This window comes from Syngnathoides biaculeatus, chromosome 11, assembly GCF_019802595.1.
Source record: "Syngnathoides biaculeatus isolate LvHL_M chromosome 11, ASM1980259v1, whole genome shotgun sequence".
Classification (NCBI taxonomy): Eukaryota; Metazoa; Chordata; class Actinopteri; order Syngnathiformes; family Syngnathidae; genus Syngnathoides; species Syngnathoides biaculeatus.
Genome location: NC_084650.1, coordinates 15867859 through 15886413, shown reverse-complemented (window position 1 = coordinate 15886413; position 18555 = coordinate 15867859). Strand labels below are relative to the sequence as shown.

The window sequence follows — 18555 nt, the reverse complement described above, 5'->3', positions numbered from 1 at the left end:
CTCCACACAAGGAGGGCCGGCCGGGATTTGAACCTCGGTCCTCAGAACTATGTCTATGTGCCATGCTGTTGGCTGGCAGCCAGTTCAGGGTGTACCCCAAAGACAGCTGGGATAGGCTCCAGCGCTCCCACAACCCTTTTGAGGATAAGCAGTTCAGAAAATGGATGGATGGATAATTATACTTGTCCCAAACTATGCTACAACAATATTAAAAGTTGATTTTTTTTTACTGAAAAAAGCTATTAAAATCTAAAGAACAAGCAAAAAAAATGGTTACCTTTTCTATGCTGGTGAAATAGATAGATAGATAGATAGATAGATAGATAGATAGATAGATAGATAGATAGATAGATAGATAGATAGATAGATAGATAGATAGATAGATAGATAGATAGATAGATAGATAGATAGATAGATAGATAGATAGATAGATAGATAGATAGATAGATAGATAGATAGATAGATAGATAGATAGATAGATAGATAGATAGATGGATAGATAGATAGATTGATAGATTTTATGATCTTCATTTGCTCTGAGTCCACCGTTGGTTCCTTCCACTGTTCCTTTTGGTCTGGAGTGAGAGTCCGCAGACTGGCTAAGTCGAGGGGCCAAGATTGTCACATCTGCAAGAAGAGGGCGTGCGACAGTATGTGTGACATTTTGGTCCGTGACATTCCCAGAACAAGACAAGACGGAATTCCTCTCAGAAGTCGGGCGGGGCGCAAAGTTGAAACGCGGCCACTGCCAGAAACAAATCTGCCATTGTCTGAGAGACACGACACGGGCCAACTGGACGTTGGTGTTGCTTTCAAGGAAACAATGTTGCCTATCCACCCATTTTCTGCACTGCGCACATATTGTACGTCCGCTGACCTTTTGACGGATATTTTTGGTGAAGTTCATAAATTTGAACCCAGAATTGTCTTAACTGTCGGGCAACAGTGGGCGACGAAATGGATGAAATGGTGAAAGAATGAGGAAATATTATACAGCTGGTCAGAAATATGCACGATTCCTGGATAATTGCATTTAAAAGTCAGAATAATACAGTTGTACTATCCATCCATCCATTTTCATTTTGCTGCTTATCCTCACGAGGGTCACGGGGAGTGCCGGAGCCTATCCCAGCTGTCAACGGTCAGGAGGCGGGGTACACCCTGAACAGGTCGCCAGCCATTCGCAGGGCACAAAGAGACGGACAACCAATCGCTGTCACAATCACACCTTGGGACAATTTAGAGTCTCCAGTGGATTCATGTTTTTGGAATGTGGGAGGAAACCGGAGTGGCTGGAGAGAAAACCCACGCAGACACGGGGAGAACATGCAAACTCCACAAAGGCGGGGCCGGGATCGAACCCGGGTCCTCAGAACTGTGAGGCCAACGCTTTACCATCTGACGCCACAGTTGTACTACAGTTTTAATTTTTTTTTTACACATTCTATTACTATAGATCTCTTGCAAACATTAAGATTTTGGAATTGTTATTCATCAATTATTAGTGACAAGTTGTGATTCCTCACATTTAAAAAAAATACATCTAATAATTTAGTACTCTGCTCCTGTACTTACAGTAAGTAGATTTTTCAGTCATCTTTCCTTGTTGGGGTGGCACAGTGGCTCAACTGTAAAGTGTTGGCCTCACGGTTCGGGGGTCGAGGTTTCGATCCCGGCCCCGCCTGTGTGCAGTTTGCATGTTTTCCCCGTGCCCGTGTGGGTTTTCTCCGGGCGTTCCGGTTTCCTCCCACATCCCAAACACATGCAACATGAATTGGACACTCGAAATTGCCCGTAGGTGTGATTGGGAGTGCCGTTGTCTCAACGTGCCCTGCGATTGGCGGGCAACCAGTTCAGGGTGTACCCCGCCTCCTGCCCGTTGACACTTGGGATAGGCTCCAGCACTCCTGTGACCCTTGTGAGGATAAGGAGCTCAGAAAATGGATGGATGGATGGGCGGATGGATTTACTTATTTACCCTTCTGAAATATCTAGACGTACTTTCAAATCTGTACATGAACCACGGGTATGGAAGTAGATTAGTGCCACCAAACAACAGGCACAAGACGTAGATTTTACGTTGAAACAACGTCCAGGTCCAACGTCGAAAATTCGTTGTTTTAACATTGTATTTGTAAATTGCGACAACGTCACAAACTAACGTAGAATCAACGTTGTCTTACAACGTTGAAACAACGTCCAGGTCCAATGTTGAAAATTTGTTGTTTTAACGTTGTATTTGTAAATTGCAACGACATCACAATCTAACCTCGAATCAACGTTCTCTTACAACGTCGAAAATACGTTGTTTTAACATTGTATTTGTATAGTGCGACATCACAATCTAACCTAGAATCAACGTTGTCTTACAACATCAAAAAGTCATTGTTTTAACATTGTATTTGTAAATTGCGACGTCAGTCTCACCAAGAATCAACGTTGTCTTACAACGTCGAAAATTCATTGTTTTAACATTGTATTTGTAAAGTGCGACGTCACAGTCTCACCAAGAATCAACGTTGTCTTACAACGTCGAAAATTCATTGTTTTAACATTGTATTTGTAAAGTGCGACGTCACAGTCTCACCAAGAATCAACGTTGTCTTACAATGTCGAAAATTCGTTGTATTAACATTGTATTCGTATAGTGCGACATCACAATCTAAACTAGAATCAACGTTGTCTTACAACGTCAAAAAGTCATTGTTTTAACATTGTATTTGTAAATTGCGACGACGTCACAATCTAACCTCGTATCACCGTTGTCTTACAACGTTGAAACAACGTCCATGTCCATTGTCGAAAATTCGTTGCTTTAACATTGTATTTGTAAATTGCGACAGCCTGGACGGACGGACTGATAGTTTGGACAGATTAATTACGATAAAAATTGTAAATCACAATGAACGATTGCTGACGATTTGAAAACTCAGAATGGCAGCATCACATGCGCTGCATCATGGGAATATTTTCAGACAATAACTGACACATCACGTTAGTTGCGACATCCACAACGAATCAACGTTGCAACAACGTTATTTGACAATGTAAAAATTCAACTGTGGAATTTACGTTGAATTTAGGATGTGTGACGTCGCGACCTGAAACAACGTTAATTCAACGTTGAATCCACGTCTTCAATTTTAAATTTGAAATAGGATTTGAATTAGAAATGTCACAGAAAGCAGGCTTTGAATTTGAAGTGTAAAGCGATCACATTTTCAATAGTTGTACAGTATTTCAGTGTCAGTTTTCAATATTAACAATTCAACTGGCTAAAATTTGCTGTCTGAAATTCAGCATCTGTGCCACGAGGTAAGGTTACTTCCTGTCAGAAGCGAATAGCCACCCAATCCAGTTACGCTTTCTTAGTATGTGACGTCACGTGACTAAGAAATCGTAACTGCGATTGGCTGGGTGTCCTGCCTGGGGCACAAACGGTGAATTTTAGACAGCGAATTGTAGCAACGATTGAAAATGTAATCACTTTACATTTCAAATTAGATTTAAATATAATAAAAGTCACACACCTTTCGTTAAACCCACGGACAAAAAAAAAAGTCTTACATATTGATAATGTGATTAAAATTGAAACGCATCCATTGTGGTGTGCAAACTTGTCCGGCTTTAGGACCTGAGGCGCGCGAGCCGAGAGGAGGGCGTGGGCATAACAAGGCCGGCCGGCGGAGGAAGAGGAGGAGGAAGACGAGCTCGGTTCGCAGCCAGTCACTTCATCGGGATTCCGGACATCGGCGTCCGCTTAGGGCGATGTGAGTGGCGGGCTGCTGCTAAACCAGACCTCCTCCGCTTCATACCAAACAGCACAAAAAACCGCAGCCACCTCTCTCTGTCGTGAAGTTCGCCGCCTCCCCCCCCCCTTTTTCCCTCCGCCAGCATGTCGGTGCTCGCCCTCCAAGAGTACGAGTTCGAGAGGCAGTTCAACGAGGAGGAGGCCATCCGGTGGATGCAGGAGAACTGGTAAGCCCGGGTTGAACATTCCGGTCGAGCGCCTGCAACGCCCCGATACCAGCGTTGCCGTTCCGTCCGAACCGGTGGAGTGATGGTGCCCTTGATTCATGATTTTTTTCATTTTTTTACCCCCCCCCCCGCCCCCCACCCTTCATCCCCCTGCGGGCATCAGGCACCGCGATGGTGCTGCTAAGGTCATCCCGTCCTCGGCTATACCAAGCTTAGCTTAACGTGGTTTGAATGAATGAGTCCAAGCTAGGCAAAATGCAACTCGTCATTAAAAAAAAATGCCTTTTATCAATGCTTATGTATCATAATATCATTCAATACACGTCTGAACGTTGTATTTTGATGGATTCAATGCGTTTTAAATTGGTGTGTATCCCACTACCCTGACAAAAAAGAAGCCAAAAATGGATCACTGTCTCGCGTCTGTGGCTAACTCAACAAAAGTTCCCTGCATGAATTAGCCATCTACATGAATCATATTTCCATTACATGCGTCTGGACAGTATACATGAGCCCGCGTGGGTCAGCAGCACCGGGAGTCTGCCATGCCCTGGCACTGGGGAAGGACCAATCAGAAAGCTCTGCTGATGTCTGCTGACAGAGAAGCAGCCAATCGGGGCGCTCCTCTGCTATGCAGGCATCTGTCTCGTAGTAAAGATGTCCCACACACGGTCGTTCAATGCCAAATATGAGCTGCTTTTTAAACTGGAGGGGTAAAAAAAAAAAAAAAAAGTTTATATAAAGCGCAGCGAGGGGACAAGGGACCCGCAAACGTCTTTATCACTGTGAATAGGTAAAAAAAGCAAGGGCCGGGAAACCTTATCTGTCAAACCGGCATGACCAGTCTTAAATGGTGATTAATGAGGATCGTGGATAGGGTGTTGGGGCCTTTCCCAAAGTGGTTTGCTTCACCAAATGAATGGATACTCTTAGATACCAATTTTAAACACAATGAGGATCAAGAAAACCCAATTAACACGCCAGACTGTAATCCTGTTCGTAGCCCATTTTATTTATGCATATTGCCTCATAAGATCATTCTTTGTGTATAGTTTACATAGTTGTAAACTGGCGCGGTGCAGATGTCAGTGCGCTCTTATCTTTAAGTTTACGTAAATGACGTGATAGTTCATCGACGGTGCCGCAACGACTGGGAAGGATCAAAGACAAAAAGTCATTTTGGGAAAGATGACGAGATGATAAATGGCCATTATCTATTTATTTATTTATTTATTTTTAGAGCAAAACTGGTCATTTTGGAAAATCAGAATAAATGATGAACAACTTAAGCTATCAGGATAAATTCATGTCGTCATGAAGTCTTAAGTTTGGCACTGCGTAACTTCCGAAACCACAAAAGAAGAATTTTGATCGACCCTCACTTTGCATTCTACCAAAAATTCACGAGCCTCAAAGTTGGCATTATTATTATTATTATTATATATTTTTTTTTAATTCACAATGTTGTTGGTTTGGTCTAAATGCCGCTTGGTTACACATTTTCCACGGTAATACCAAACCAAAAAAAACATTGTATTTGTACCTAGCTAAACTGTTAGCAAATAGAATTTGAGACTTTATTCGTGAACTGAATTTCCCTTAAAGGTGATTTGTTTCCATTTACATGAATGCAACTAGAATAGTTTTCTGTTCCTCTTTTGGGTTTGAATAGAAAGAAGTCAAACCTTCATTGCTCGTGTTCTTAATATTTGAACAGGTGGCAGATTTTGTCAAACTGCTTCGTGTGACCAGAAACCTAAATGCCATTTTGACATTCAGGTCTTCAGTCCCTTCATTTGTTTTGATGATAATCTGATTAAGCGTCATAACTCCTTGGAGTTTTCACTTTCTTGGGCGTCAGACTGAGGCTGTTTTTGAGCCAAAAAGCAAAAAGATGCAGTCCCAGTCGTCATCGGTTCCTGTCAACACAAATAACGAGTGTGTTTGTCCGCAGACGGAATTATTTGTGAGCAGTTCTGACTGTGGCACTGCAAAGCCAGTTGTCTGTAATATCTCCCCTTCAAAAACTGCATTTTGTGTAGTCATGCTGCAGCTCAACACTAGCAAAGGCTTGAAGTCGAATGTTGACAGTCGGAAACAAGGAAGCCTCGCGCTAATGTAATTCCAGAGGCTAATAACCATTCATATGAATGTGCGGCTGCATCAAAATGACGCTGATAACTTCCAACGGATCCAACATCGGCGACCGCAGGGTGGGCTGCCGGCCTTCTCTGTCAGTGTGGTAGATGTGGGCCAGCTCTTTAGGAATGATGCCTGGAGTACTTCTCCTGTTTTTTTTTTTTTTTTTTTGCTTTCACATCGCATCAATCCTTCATAGGGAAGCAGAGGGGAAGAGAATTATTTTATTTTTTAGCGTGTGGTATGCCTGTTTGGCTTAGTTAAATCATTTTCCACCTGTTAGTGCAATAATTTAACCCAAAATGTCCACATAGGAAGTAGCCAAGGGGACATGTAACAGAAATTTATCGTGCCAGTTTGTCCGCTGTATTTGACACAAGCGAGGATCCACGACGTTAATTTGTCTGAATTTGGCAGATTGGTGATGAAGTGTTGCCTCCTTGGTCTGAAAGTACAGTCCCTGCTGTTACTGTCTGAGACCTTGCGGATCAATCTGCGGTCAACTAAGCAGTTACCTCATACAGTGGATATAAAGTCTACACACCCCCGTTCAAAATGCCAGGTTTTTGTTGTAAATTGAAGACAAGATGAATCATTTGAAAACCATTTTTATGGTTGTGACCTCCAACCTCAATAACTAATGAATTTTTCTGGGTCAGGTTTCGGGGGAAGTAGATTCAGAAGGAATACCCAGACTTCCTTTTCCCCAGCCACTTCTTCAGGCACTTCCGGAGGGCTCTCGAGGCGTTCCCAAGCCAACCGAGAGACATAGTCCCTCCAGCTTGTCCTGGGTCGTCCCTGGCGTCTTTCCGTTGGGCTATGCCCGGAACACCTCACCAATGAGGTGTCCGGGAGGCATCTGAATCAGATGCCCCAGCCACCTCATCTGGCTCCTCTCAATGTGAAGGAGTAGCTGCTCGACACTGAGCCCCTTCCGGATGACTGAGCTTCTCACCCTATATCTAAGGGAGACCCCGGACAACCTGCGATAGAAACTCATCTTGGCCGCTTATATCCGGAATCTTGTTCTTGTCCCACAGCTCATGCCCATAGGTGAGGGTAGGATAGGAACGTAGATCGACTGGTAAATTGAGGTCTTCGCTTTTCGACTTCGCTCCCTCTTTACCACAACGGACCGATACAAAGTCTGCATCACTGCGGACGCTGCACCGATCCGTCTGTTGATCTCCCGTTCCATTCTTCCCTCATTTGTGAACAAGACCCCAAGGAACTTGAACTCCTCCACTTGGGGAAGAATCTCAACCCCGACCTGGAGAGGGCACGCCACCTTTTTCCGACTGTTTATATTTTCAATAGGCAAAATTACAGAAATGACTGAAATGTGGTCTGATAAGTGTGCACACCCTCAAGTAAAATGTTGCTATCTTCTTGCAGAAGACTGAAGGTGTTTTTGTAACACTGGTATTTTAGACTGTTCGCAATTCCTTCCTGTTCCAGTTGAAGATAAACTGCTTCAAAGAAAGGTGTTTTATTCTTTCAGTGATCTTTTCAGTGTTGATGTAGTGCCAGACATACCTTTTGGTATTGTGGCTATAAAGTTCGACATTACTTTCATCAGACAATAACATCTCTCGAAGAGATGTCGTGAAATGTTTGGCGCAAATCTCAAAGAACACCAAACCTACAGTGAAACATGGTGGTGGTGACAAGATCATACTTTGGGGCTGATTTTCTTTAGCTTCAACTGCGCCCTTTGAAAAACTGTGAGGAGTTATGAACATTTTGAAACACCAGGCAGTGTTAGCACAAAAAAGTTTGCTAGAAAGCAAAAACAAAAAAGTCTGGAAATGCTAAGTTGAACATCTGAACTCCATTTGGAGCAATCACAGGCTGTTGAAATGGTGGCAGATTCAAACACGAGTTTGATTATGACTGGGAACAGTGCCACGTCCCAATTAGAAAAGGGGGGGGTGAAAACTTGTGCAACCCCATTATTTCAGTTTGTTTTTACTTCTTGTAAAGAGAAATCCAAGTAAGTTTTGCACACGTTAAAGGTCACGTTAATTGGGCGGGGATTTGAAATGACTGATCGCGAAAATCTGGCTTTTGAATACGAGCGTGTAGTCTTGCTCCATCCACAGCAGCTCTGCCTCCAGTTGTCATGGTAACAAAGGCTGTTCGCGTGTTGGCAAAGCGCAACGAAGAAGGCAGGACTACATCCTCAAAGACCAACACCTCCATGTATCGCCATAGGAACAGGAATTTGGCTGTCGTTTGGCAGAATTTTTTTTCATTTTTTTTGTGAATAAGGCTGAATGATAATAGCAAAATATCTGATAACGTTGAATATTGGCATGGCGATATGACTTGTGATGGGGAAAAAAAAAGTATGAATTATTAATGTTCTTCAGCCCACATTGACCCCATTCAGCGAGTACCTTTTATAGAGACATGGAGGGGACACCTGGCTCCATTTTTCTATCTTAATAATTAACCATTTTCTTTATGTGGCTGTTTAGTTTCTTGATCACTTAACTAGACCAGTTTGTTTCCCCGCTTAAAACGTTCTACTTTTTATAGCGTGTCCCAAACTTGTTGCCTTGCTGAAATAGTAATATGAAAATCACCTATGTTGAAATGCATGTAAATGTAATTTGAACCCAATTGCAAGTGCTTAATCATGTCGTTTCCCACTTAGGGTGTGCAGTTTTTGCAGAATTAGGGCGATGTGATATTTACATTAGAGTATCAAACCTTTTTTGGAGCTAGATAAAAGCAGTTGACTCAAACCCCCCATGAGGAACAATCACCAATAGACCTCAATTCAAGGAGAAGTGTATGAGAACAAACACCGTGCATTGACCCACACTGTCGGGCTGTGTACATGCTTGCGCGTGTGCGCTGCTTTGGAAACCTTTCATATAACGTTTTGTGGTTGTTATGGAGATGAGTCTTGTGTCCTCTGGTAGTCGCAACAAGCTTGTGGTATGATTTGCATAGGACCTGTGTTTGTAACCCGTTGCCTCTTTTGTATGCAGAATATTTTCAAATAAGAAATGAGCAGTTCTTTTTAGCCAGAAGTTCTTCTTCGTTTCACACATTTTTGTACTTGTCTCCGTCCACCCCCAAACCAGCGCTTGTTGCGAGGAAATATTTGAGTTAGGAGAGAACTTCAGATAAACTACTGTTCAAGTGAAGTGGGGAGGGGGGGAAAAAAGATCCGCATTCACCAATGTGCAAAGGAGATACTGCAGGTTGGAACGGAATAATGGCATTTGGATACATTTCAATGAGGAACATTTATTTGACGAGCGCGACCGTGCTCGCGCGCCTTCTCTCTTGCAAATCTGCACAGCCGGGCACGAAAAATCACACGCGTAAAATTTGTTAAGAGTAGAAAAAAAAAATAGATATTGAAAGATGTTGCTTATTTTGTTGTAGTCTTGACATTAATTTATTTCATTAATGTTAACAAAACAAGCCTGCTCCTAAACAATCTGGATTCACCCAAAAACAGGTAACCGTACTGAGCATGTACGGAAGTGACGCCAAAAGCGCATTTTCAGAGTTGCTTCACGGACTGCGAGCACATTTACGTCGAAAGTCATAAGCATCATGAGCCTGGCCAAAGGAAATTCAGTTACACTGAAATCATTTCTGGGATATAACACAGATAATGTTTCAGTATCTAACTATAATAAGTATGAGATTGTGATTTACTTTGACTTGATCTAAGTTCTATCGTTAGTCTGTCTGTATTTTTAAATGCGAACGGTCATTTTCCCCCGTGGTACCACGTTATCTTGAAGTTAAAAACTTTTCCTCTCTACATGCTTCAGGAAGATACAGTATAGATCATCTAGTGCTAGCTTTCATTAATAGATTGACAATAGATACCGCCGTAAATTACACTAGATTACAACACTACATTACGATTGCCGACAGGAATGTTTTTTTTACAATGTATCGCTAGCTTGTTGCCACTAACTCCGATTTATGTTGAACAAAATTTTCAGAATTTTCAAAACAAGACCGTTCGTGTTTATTCTTGACAGGCCAGTGCATTTAACTTTTCTGCAGATAAAGTTTGTCAGATTTAAGAATTTTTATTGCTGAAAAATGTTAAATACTGTTTTACATCATGTTCTACTAATCACTTGAAATTCAAAATTATCATTTCTGTTTGAATTTTTTTTCCATTTATGTATTTTAATTTACAGTTATGTTATATTAATCCAGTAAATTATTTTAACGTCTTGAGATTCCATCCCTAATCACACCTGCAGCTTTATCCGCGAGCATGACTGACCACACCTGTACATTTTTCAAATGTGAGTGACTGCATATGGGTAAATTACACCTCTTATCTCGGAAATGGGGAAATATCCAAATCGACTAAATCACCTGCTACTTGTGAGTTCACTTCACACAGATGTGAATTTATTAAGTCATTTGTAAATGTTTCAGCAGATTAGTTACAACAGCCTCAAAAAGTCTGTGACTCAGAGATCGTCGAGTTACTTCGTTGCAGATAAAAATAAATGTCGTAAAATGCCTGCCCTGCTACTGACGCCCTGAAGTTAGTGTTGCAACACATCTCGACGTGGCCTCAAAGAATTTCCTATCTTGAATTGTTGCTCAAGCGGAATGGCTGATAGGTAATTTTGCTGTCAAATGTCTATCCGCCGTCGGATCTACTCGGCACTTGATATGTAGTGTAGATAATAGACGCACGGAGAGATTGCGGAAAGGTCTCCAGGGGTGGTATCTGCCGACCTTGGAGGGGATACAATACGCTACGTAACAGAACTGCGTTGTACAGTACATTCCCTTCAAACTTGCTGGAAAAGTGCGTCCAATTCCTTTATTTCTGACCTTGACCAAGATTACATTTTATCCTAGTTGATTGTCGGCGGTATGAAAAACCAGAGCGTTGTCTGAGTGGCCCAATGAGCAATTGTGAGGAAAAATCCGACCTGTAGAGAAGAAAGAAACCACTGGTCTACGAACCCATTGAACGGCTAGACGGAGGAAACCAATAGCAACAAGACGCAACCATTAGTGATCTCAATTCCAGGGCTCCTACTCTTATCAAATGAGCCCCTTTCAGCCACAGGTTTCCCAGATAGATAGGCAATACTAAATGGTGAAGCGTTATTAAAATGAGTCTTAAGTCCCTCATCATTGTCGTCCAAATGTACACTTCACCCCAAAATTTGTTAGTTATTATTTTATTTTTGGATACCTTTTGGAAGTGGCAGCATTGGTCATGTTGTGTGTTTTTAATTTTTTTTTTTTTAATGGGTGATGTCATCAGGACTTCAAATATTTGGGGTCAACAATACAGAGCGATGCAGAGTGCGGTAAGGAAGTGAAGAAATGGGTCCAAGCGGGTAGGAAGAGTTGGCGGAAGGTGTCTGGTGTTCTATGTGACAGAAGAGTCTACGCTAGGATGAAGGGCAAAGTCGATAAAACGGTGTGAGGGCGGCTATGATGTACGAATTAGAAACGGTTGCACTGAAGAAACAACAGGAAGCAGAACTTGGGGTGGCAGAAATGAAGATGTTGAGGTTTTCGCTCGGAGTGAGCAGGTTGGATAGGATTAGGAATGAGCTCATTAGAGGGACAGCCAAAGTTGGATGGTTTGAGAGAGCAGTCTTCGATGGTTTGGACATGTTCAGAGGAGAGAGAGTGAATATATTGGTAGAAGGGTGCTGAGGATGGAGCTGCCAGGCAAAAGAGCGAGAGGAAGACCAAAAAAAAGGTTGATGGATGTTGTGAGGGAGGAAATGAAGACTGTGGGTGATACAGAGGAAGATGCACGAGAAAGACTTAGATGGAAAAAGATGACACATTGTGGCGACCCTTAATCGGGACAATCCGAAAGGAAAAGACGAAGAAGAAGAAGGGTGACGTCATCAGGACCAGAGGTGCTTGGTTAATTGGATTACACGCGCATGCTTCCTTCTCATATGCCTGCCACTTCTTGGTCTGAAAGAATTTCATCATGCGCCGCACGCACACAGATGCGCACTGCGGTCTTGAAAGGTGTGAAAGTGACCTGAAAAGTATGTGGACATTTCAGACTGACCACTTTCTTCCGTGGTACCAAAAGAAGAACCAGGCTTTCCTTAACAAAATAAATAAATAAATCTTCATGCACGACCAATTGTGGTAATAAATAATTTGGTCAATCACAAAATCTCAGAATATTTAAAATTTATTTCTCTTTTCTCTAAAATCATAACCTCCGATATCTTAAATGTATATAAAATGGGAAAAAAAGACCGGATTAAAAGTCAAGGTTCTTTTTATAATGCAAAGAAACTATTACAAAGTATGAAGTGCTAACAAAAACATATTGGCAACAGGGTTAGGGTTACTTTATTATGATAACAAATGCAAGTTTAAAAGCCAGACTTTTTCCAAGTTCACATTTGTATTACAAATAGTAACATTGTAGGGAATGCTGGGAAGCCTCTGCGCCGCCTCTGCTGTTTTTGAAAATTAGTATTTTTATACATATTTGTGCTGCACCGCTGCGTTCGAGTGCACCGTGGAGATTGGCCAACTCTTCCACTCCTATTGTCGCAATGGGCATGCTGAGGTGCTGAAATATGGCACAATTCAGTCTACTTGAACAAATACTCTATTTTAGTCGGTACCCAAAATCGTACTACCGGTAAATTTTGGTACTCGCCCCTAATAACAATGCAACACCTCAAACGAAATTTGAACAGAAACTCTCAAACGTTGACTTGATGAAAGGATTGTGAAGCTGCTATCAAATAAGTGATACGTACTGTGTCAAAATGTAACAATAATGTGAAAATACTGTAGCTTTTGATTATAGCAAATATGAACTCCTAATGCTGCAAATTCAGTAAGACTATTTTCACTTGCTAAACATTTTTGTAAGCTATTGCATGTGGGAGAGCGTTAATCATTGTATTCTGTCTTCTTTTATGTTTTGCATATCCCAATTTCATTGTGCAATCGGGGGTTTGTCTGCACAATTTCCGTACAGTAAACATAGCATGTCCGACAGGACAACTGCAGACTCATCCCCAGACTGCAAACGCAGGATTATGTAACAGATGAAATCTCCTGGAGCATCTAATACGGATCCAAGTTTCACAGCAGGTTAGCCAGCAGTTCCAAACAACGCTGGGGGAAGGGAACGGGGCGGGGGGGATTCCTGCGTTTGGCACGATGCTTCCAACTTGTGCATGACGGAGGTGACAATGTGTTATGCGTTCATGTTTATGATGCTGCTCGTTACATTGCAAATGCAGCAACTCTATAAATGACTCGATGATGGGAATTGACAGAGATGTGTCAAACATAGCTGGCATAACTTGTGCCCAAGTGCGGAAGAAAAAAAAAAAAAAAAAGAGCATTAAGAGGCGATGATGTCATCCTGCAGTCCAGCCTTGACGTTGCTATCGTGTGATTGTTGCTATCTTCTTGGCTGACGTCTTTGATCTGATTGACAATTATGTGGCAGCTCGGTTGCGCAACTGGTTAGAGGGTTGGCCTCACGGTTGTGAGGGCCAGGGTTCAAATCCTGCCCCTCCACTGTGTGGAGTTTGCATGTTCTCCCTGTGCCTGCGTGGGTTTTCTCCGGGCACTCCGGTTTCCGCCCACATCCCAAAAACGTCCATTAATTAGAGACTCTCAATTTCCCGTAGGTGTGATTGTGAGTACCACATTTCTCTAGCTTCGATGCCGTGATTATTCCGAGTTTGCCGACACTGTCGTGTCTCACAGCAAATGGGCGCCGCCATGTACAGTAGTAGTAGTGGGTAAAACCAGGGGTCTCAAACTGGCAGCCCGCGGGCAATTAGCGGCCCGTGAAATGATATTTTGTAGCCCCCACCTTAATATGAAAGTATAATGGTAGCGTGGCCCTCGAGTTTTATATGGATGGCACTTTTACAGTGTTGTGTGCGGACCTGACGAGCCAATCACGGTGGGGTAGGTAGCTGTCGGGCGTGTGACATCGACCGGGTTTGATGCAAGCAGAGAAATGCATTTCGATGAGAAAATTACAGTAGCAATGCCAATGCCAGCGTCCTTCATCTTATTTTGTGTTAAAAAATGTTTGAGAAGATAGGATAGTTTTTAATTTCCAATTTAAATTCCACATAAGTCCATGTGCGCCGAGGCTGTGGCCCAGCCTCAGCCAGACTCCGGCTCCAGCGGCCCCAAGATAAATTGAGTTTGAGACCCCTGGGGTAAACCTTTCGCCGAGCCTTCTTTCTGCAACATATGTTTGAAAGAGTGGACAGCAAGTTTTTTTGTTTTTTTTTTTGCCACAGTTATGCCCAACAGTAACATATTGCACATTGTTTTGCCACTGCTGTAAAATGCACATTTTTTTTTTCTTTTTTTGCCTTCTACAGGAAGAAATCCTTCCTTTTCTCGGCCCTCTACGCCGCCTGCATCCTCGGCGGCCGCCATGTCATGAAACAACGGGAGAAGTTCGAGCTGAGGAAGCCTCTGGTGCTCTGGTCGCTCACGCTCGCAGTTTTCAGGTGGGGGCAAAGGAGCAAGTGATAGTTGGTACAAACGGTTCCTTTCCTTTTTGCTGACTCTGCGTTAGAAAAAGTTGTAAAGGGATCTAACAAAGATAGGGGAATGTTTTGGCGACACAGGATTTGATTTAATTGCAATTCAGAGGTCTACAATTCTTGTCGGACTCCTAGGAAGAACTGTCGTGCCTTTAGATTCAGATTTTAATTTGTTCAGTGACCTCGTTTCTAAAATCATATTTTGCCTTTGCAATTAAGCCATTAAACTGTTCTAGCCACCCCCTTAAAAAAAAAAAGTATTGTATGTTTGTCATCGACTTTATGCCGATTTGCTTGGTATCACCCAATCACGACCATTTTATGCTAATTTTGTTGATCGGCTTTTCATCATCATTCGATCGTTCACGTCGTTGATCGGCTCCATAAATTATTTGTGTCGCCATCGTACTGAGTATGTGGTGTGGAGCGCTGAAAATTTAATCTCCAAAAAGGGTGTTGCTGCATAAAAATGTTTGGCAACGGCTGAGTTCGGTCAACCCATTCTTGTTACGTAATGTCATGCGAGGCTGAATGTCTTTCAGCAAACAGAAACGCTGTGTATTGTAGGCCACAGTTCAATGATATGTACTGTTGTTTTTTTGGCATGTTTTTCTTACAGTATATTTGGCGCCGTGCGCACTGGAAGCTACATGACGTACATCCTCATGACCAAAGGGCTCAAACAGTCAGTTTGCGACCAGAGCTTTTACAACGGGCCCGTCAGCAAATTCTGGGCCTACGCCTTTGTGCTAAGTAAAGCGCCAGAACTGGGTAAGTTGAGGATTTCCCCCCGACCCTCATTGTAGAACATATTCCTTGTGGCACTGGGGGTGAAATGGTATTGATTTAAACAATTTTTTTAAATTATTTTTTTTAAATGTATTTTATTCAACAAATGGTTGAATTTTTAAAAAAAAAAGGTAATTTTGTTTTTACATTTCATTTGAATAAAAATGCATGTTCATTTAGTATTCATAACTTTTTAACTTGATCTTGAGATGATGACCTTTCTTTTAAACTTTGTTTTTAATGTAATTCTAATATAGCAGTTTGTTTCAACTGTGATTGCTAGCTACTAATCTGAGGTCACAACAGCTAACTATCGTAATTTCCGACCTACAGAGCGCACCTGATTATAGGCCTCACCCAGTACATTTGCAAAGCAAATACCATTTGGTCCATACATAAGCTGCATAAAACGTACTTAAATAACTGAGATGTGGCAGCAACACGCTAGCGTGGCGCTAACAGGGCTGGTTTTAAAAAAAAAACAAAAAAAACAAAAAAAACCATACCAATAAAAATCACCGAGGCACTACAGTAACACAGCAGCAACACGCTGGCGCAGTGCTAACATGGTCGTTTAAAAACAAAAACAACCTGGTAAAAATCACTGAGACGCGGCAGCAACATGCTAGCACAGTGCTAACGATAGTACAGCACTAACAGGGCTGTTTAGAAAGGGGGGGACGGGAGAAGCAAAACATACCAGTAAAAATCACTGAGACACGGCACTAACAGGACCGGTTTAAAAAAACAAACAAACAAAAAACATACCGGTAAAAGTCACTTCCTCGGCACATCTATTCCACCTGTCTCTCTTACCCTTTCCGCTCGAGTGCCCCCTTGCAGCCGTTAGAAAAAGATGCACAAATTATCCGCATCACCGCATAAGCCGCAGGGTTGAAAGCGTGTGGAAAAAAGTCGCGGCTTATCGATAGGCTTCCAATTACGCCATCTTGTGTGTCACCACCACCCTGAGACAAATCGGATGAATTAACGGTAGTAAAAAACTTCACGCTTCACCTATGACCTGTGTTCTTTGACCTCTATGACACACAAGATGGCATAATTGGAAACTTATCCATTAGCTGCAAATTACGGTAGTTTCATTCACTGACACCCACATCACTCCCCAGGATAGGCCCCGCCTTTTAAAGGCATATACACTCAATCACATATAAGTGAGTAGAATGTGAGGATGGCAACGTCAATAACACCTGTACTTCTCACGCACATTTTGTTGCTTATTAATAAGGTAAAATCTATCTTTGTCAGATTAGTTGCTGTGATAATCGTTGGACTAATCAATTCTAAATATAGTCAGTCACCGCAACCCTAGGAAGCGAGCCCTACTTTGGATCGGATGCCAATAACGAGCTTACTGTCTTGGTCTGTGCACAGGCGACACGCTGTTCATTGTGCTGAGAAAGCAGAAGCTGATCTTCCTGCACTGGTACCACCACATCACTGTACTGCTGTACTCCTGGTATTCGTACAAGGACATGGTGGCCGGGGGGGGCTGGTTCATGACCATGAACTACCTGGTGCACGCCGTCATGTACTCTTACTACGCGCTGCGGGCGGCCGGCTTCAAAGTGTCCCGCAACTTCGCCATGTTCATCACGCTGACACAGATCACCCAGATGCTGATGGGCTGCGTGGTCAACTATCTGGTGTACTCGTGGATGCAGCAGGGCCACGAATGCCCGTCGCACATGCACAACATTGTCTGGTCCTCGCTCATGTACCTCAGCTACTTCGTGCTCTTTGTGCAGTTCTTCTGGGGGGCCTACGTGGGCAAGAGCAAAACACCCGCCCCTGTGAAGAAAATTGAGTAGAAAGGTGACAAAAAAGGGAGGAAAAAAGAAATGACTGATGGCAGGATGATAGGTGGACCACTGTGATGAAGCCATCGTAAACTGAAGTTAAAACTCGAGTCCCTCATTAAGTAGTCTTAAATCACTTGATCGAAAAATCTGCCACAAGCGTTGTGTTTACTTGACTTTTTAAACAGTACTACATATGAACATTTGTTTTCGTCTTGTCGGTGTGTGTGTGTTTTATGTTTTTTATCTGTCAATACAAATAATAAAAGTTGTTAATTTTCACTTTTTTTTTTTGTCGAGCATTTGCCACATTTTCTCAGGTCTTTTGTTCAGCCATTTGCTCATTGAAATATGCATGACGTCAGGACACAAAAGCGGCTGTTCCAGTTCTTCCAAAATGATATATGTTTCTCTTTATGTATAACTTCATATAAAACAAGGTTTAAGTGGTTGGCAAACCTGCCTCACATACTTAAGGATATAGGGTTTGAATCCAGGAAATTGAGGATGAAAAGATTTCTAAATGGTCTGTTAAGAGTTGCTTTATAAAATGGGCGGGGAACCATGCAAATAGTTAATTTTACTGTCATGAGTATTTTAAAAGACTAGTTATTATTATTATTAACAGTCTCTGTTATGTGCATTTGCACTGTATGTCAAAGAAAACATGCCAAACGTATTAGCTGCTTTTGTTTCAAAATCATGACTACAACAAAAAGTGTTCAAAGGTCGGTTTCTATGGTTCAAATCCATACTTGTCATGAGGGCTCCCTCTCGAGGTGCGACGCACTGTAAGTGTTCTCAAGTTCTCATTGTGGAAGTTACTGTATCTCTTAAAAAAGTGACGAAATAAGACCAAGTTTGTTCACTAAAAACGTGTTGTAGTTTTTTTTTTTTTTCATTACGTTATTGGCATACAGTTTCAAGTCTTATCTTGGTTGAGGTATTTTTGCTAGGTGCATTTTGCTCACCCTTGAAAGACAACTCGCATAATTAGGAATAAATTGTTGAGTTGAGTCAAAAAAGAAATTTAAAATTTATTGATGACCATTTGGGGCTAAAACATGCGCCAATTAACTTGGGGGGAAAAAGGTGAGTTTTAAGCAATTCAAAAAATAAGTATCGTGGTTGACAAGCGTTATTAGCATTTGAGAAGCTAACGCCTAAAACTATTACATTCAACACAGATTTAGCCTTGTCACAAATTTTGAAGTAGGCCCACTCTGAGTCTTAGGTGGTCGTCTGCTCAAATGTTTTACTTTCTGAACCGCAAGTAAGTAAAATTGAGTAATAAG

The 18555-nt window shown here is 42.1% G+C and overlaps 1 protein-coding gene across 1 annotated transcript; it reads left to right on the top strand.

Annotated features, from left to right (window-relative positions):
• The first annotated feature begins 3637 nt into the window (after window positions 1-3637).
• On the top strand, window positions 3638-17542 carry elovl6 (ELOVL fatty acid elongase 6). The gene is made up of 5 exons (XM_061834137.1): window positions 3638-3770; window positions 3895-3978; window positions 14484-14615; window positions 15271-15422; window positions 16836-17542. Exons 2-5 carry the CDS (start codon window positions 3896-3898, stop codon window positions 17270-17272), a joined length of 804 nt encoding a protein of 267 aa, XP_061690121.1. The 5' UTR covers window positions 3638-3770; window position 3895; the 3' UTR covers window positions 17273-17542.
• Window positions 17543-18555: the final 1013 nt, after the last annotated feature.

Coding starts and splice junctions, on each gene's coding strand:
- elovl6 (XM_061834137.1), top strand. CDS start 3,896: ATGTCGGTGCTCGCCCTCCAAGAGTACGAGTTCGAGAGGCAGTTCAAC. Junction 14,616..15,270: donor CTCACGCTCGCAGTTTTCAG/GTGGGGGCAAAG, acceptor TTTTTCTTACAG/TATATTTGGCGCCGTGCGCA. Junction 15,423..16,835: donor AAGTAAAGCGCCAGAACTGG/GTAAGTTGAGGA, acceptor GTCTGTGCACAG/GCGACACGCTGTTCATTGTG.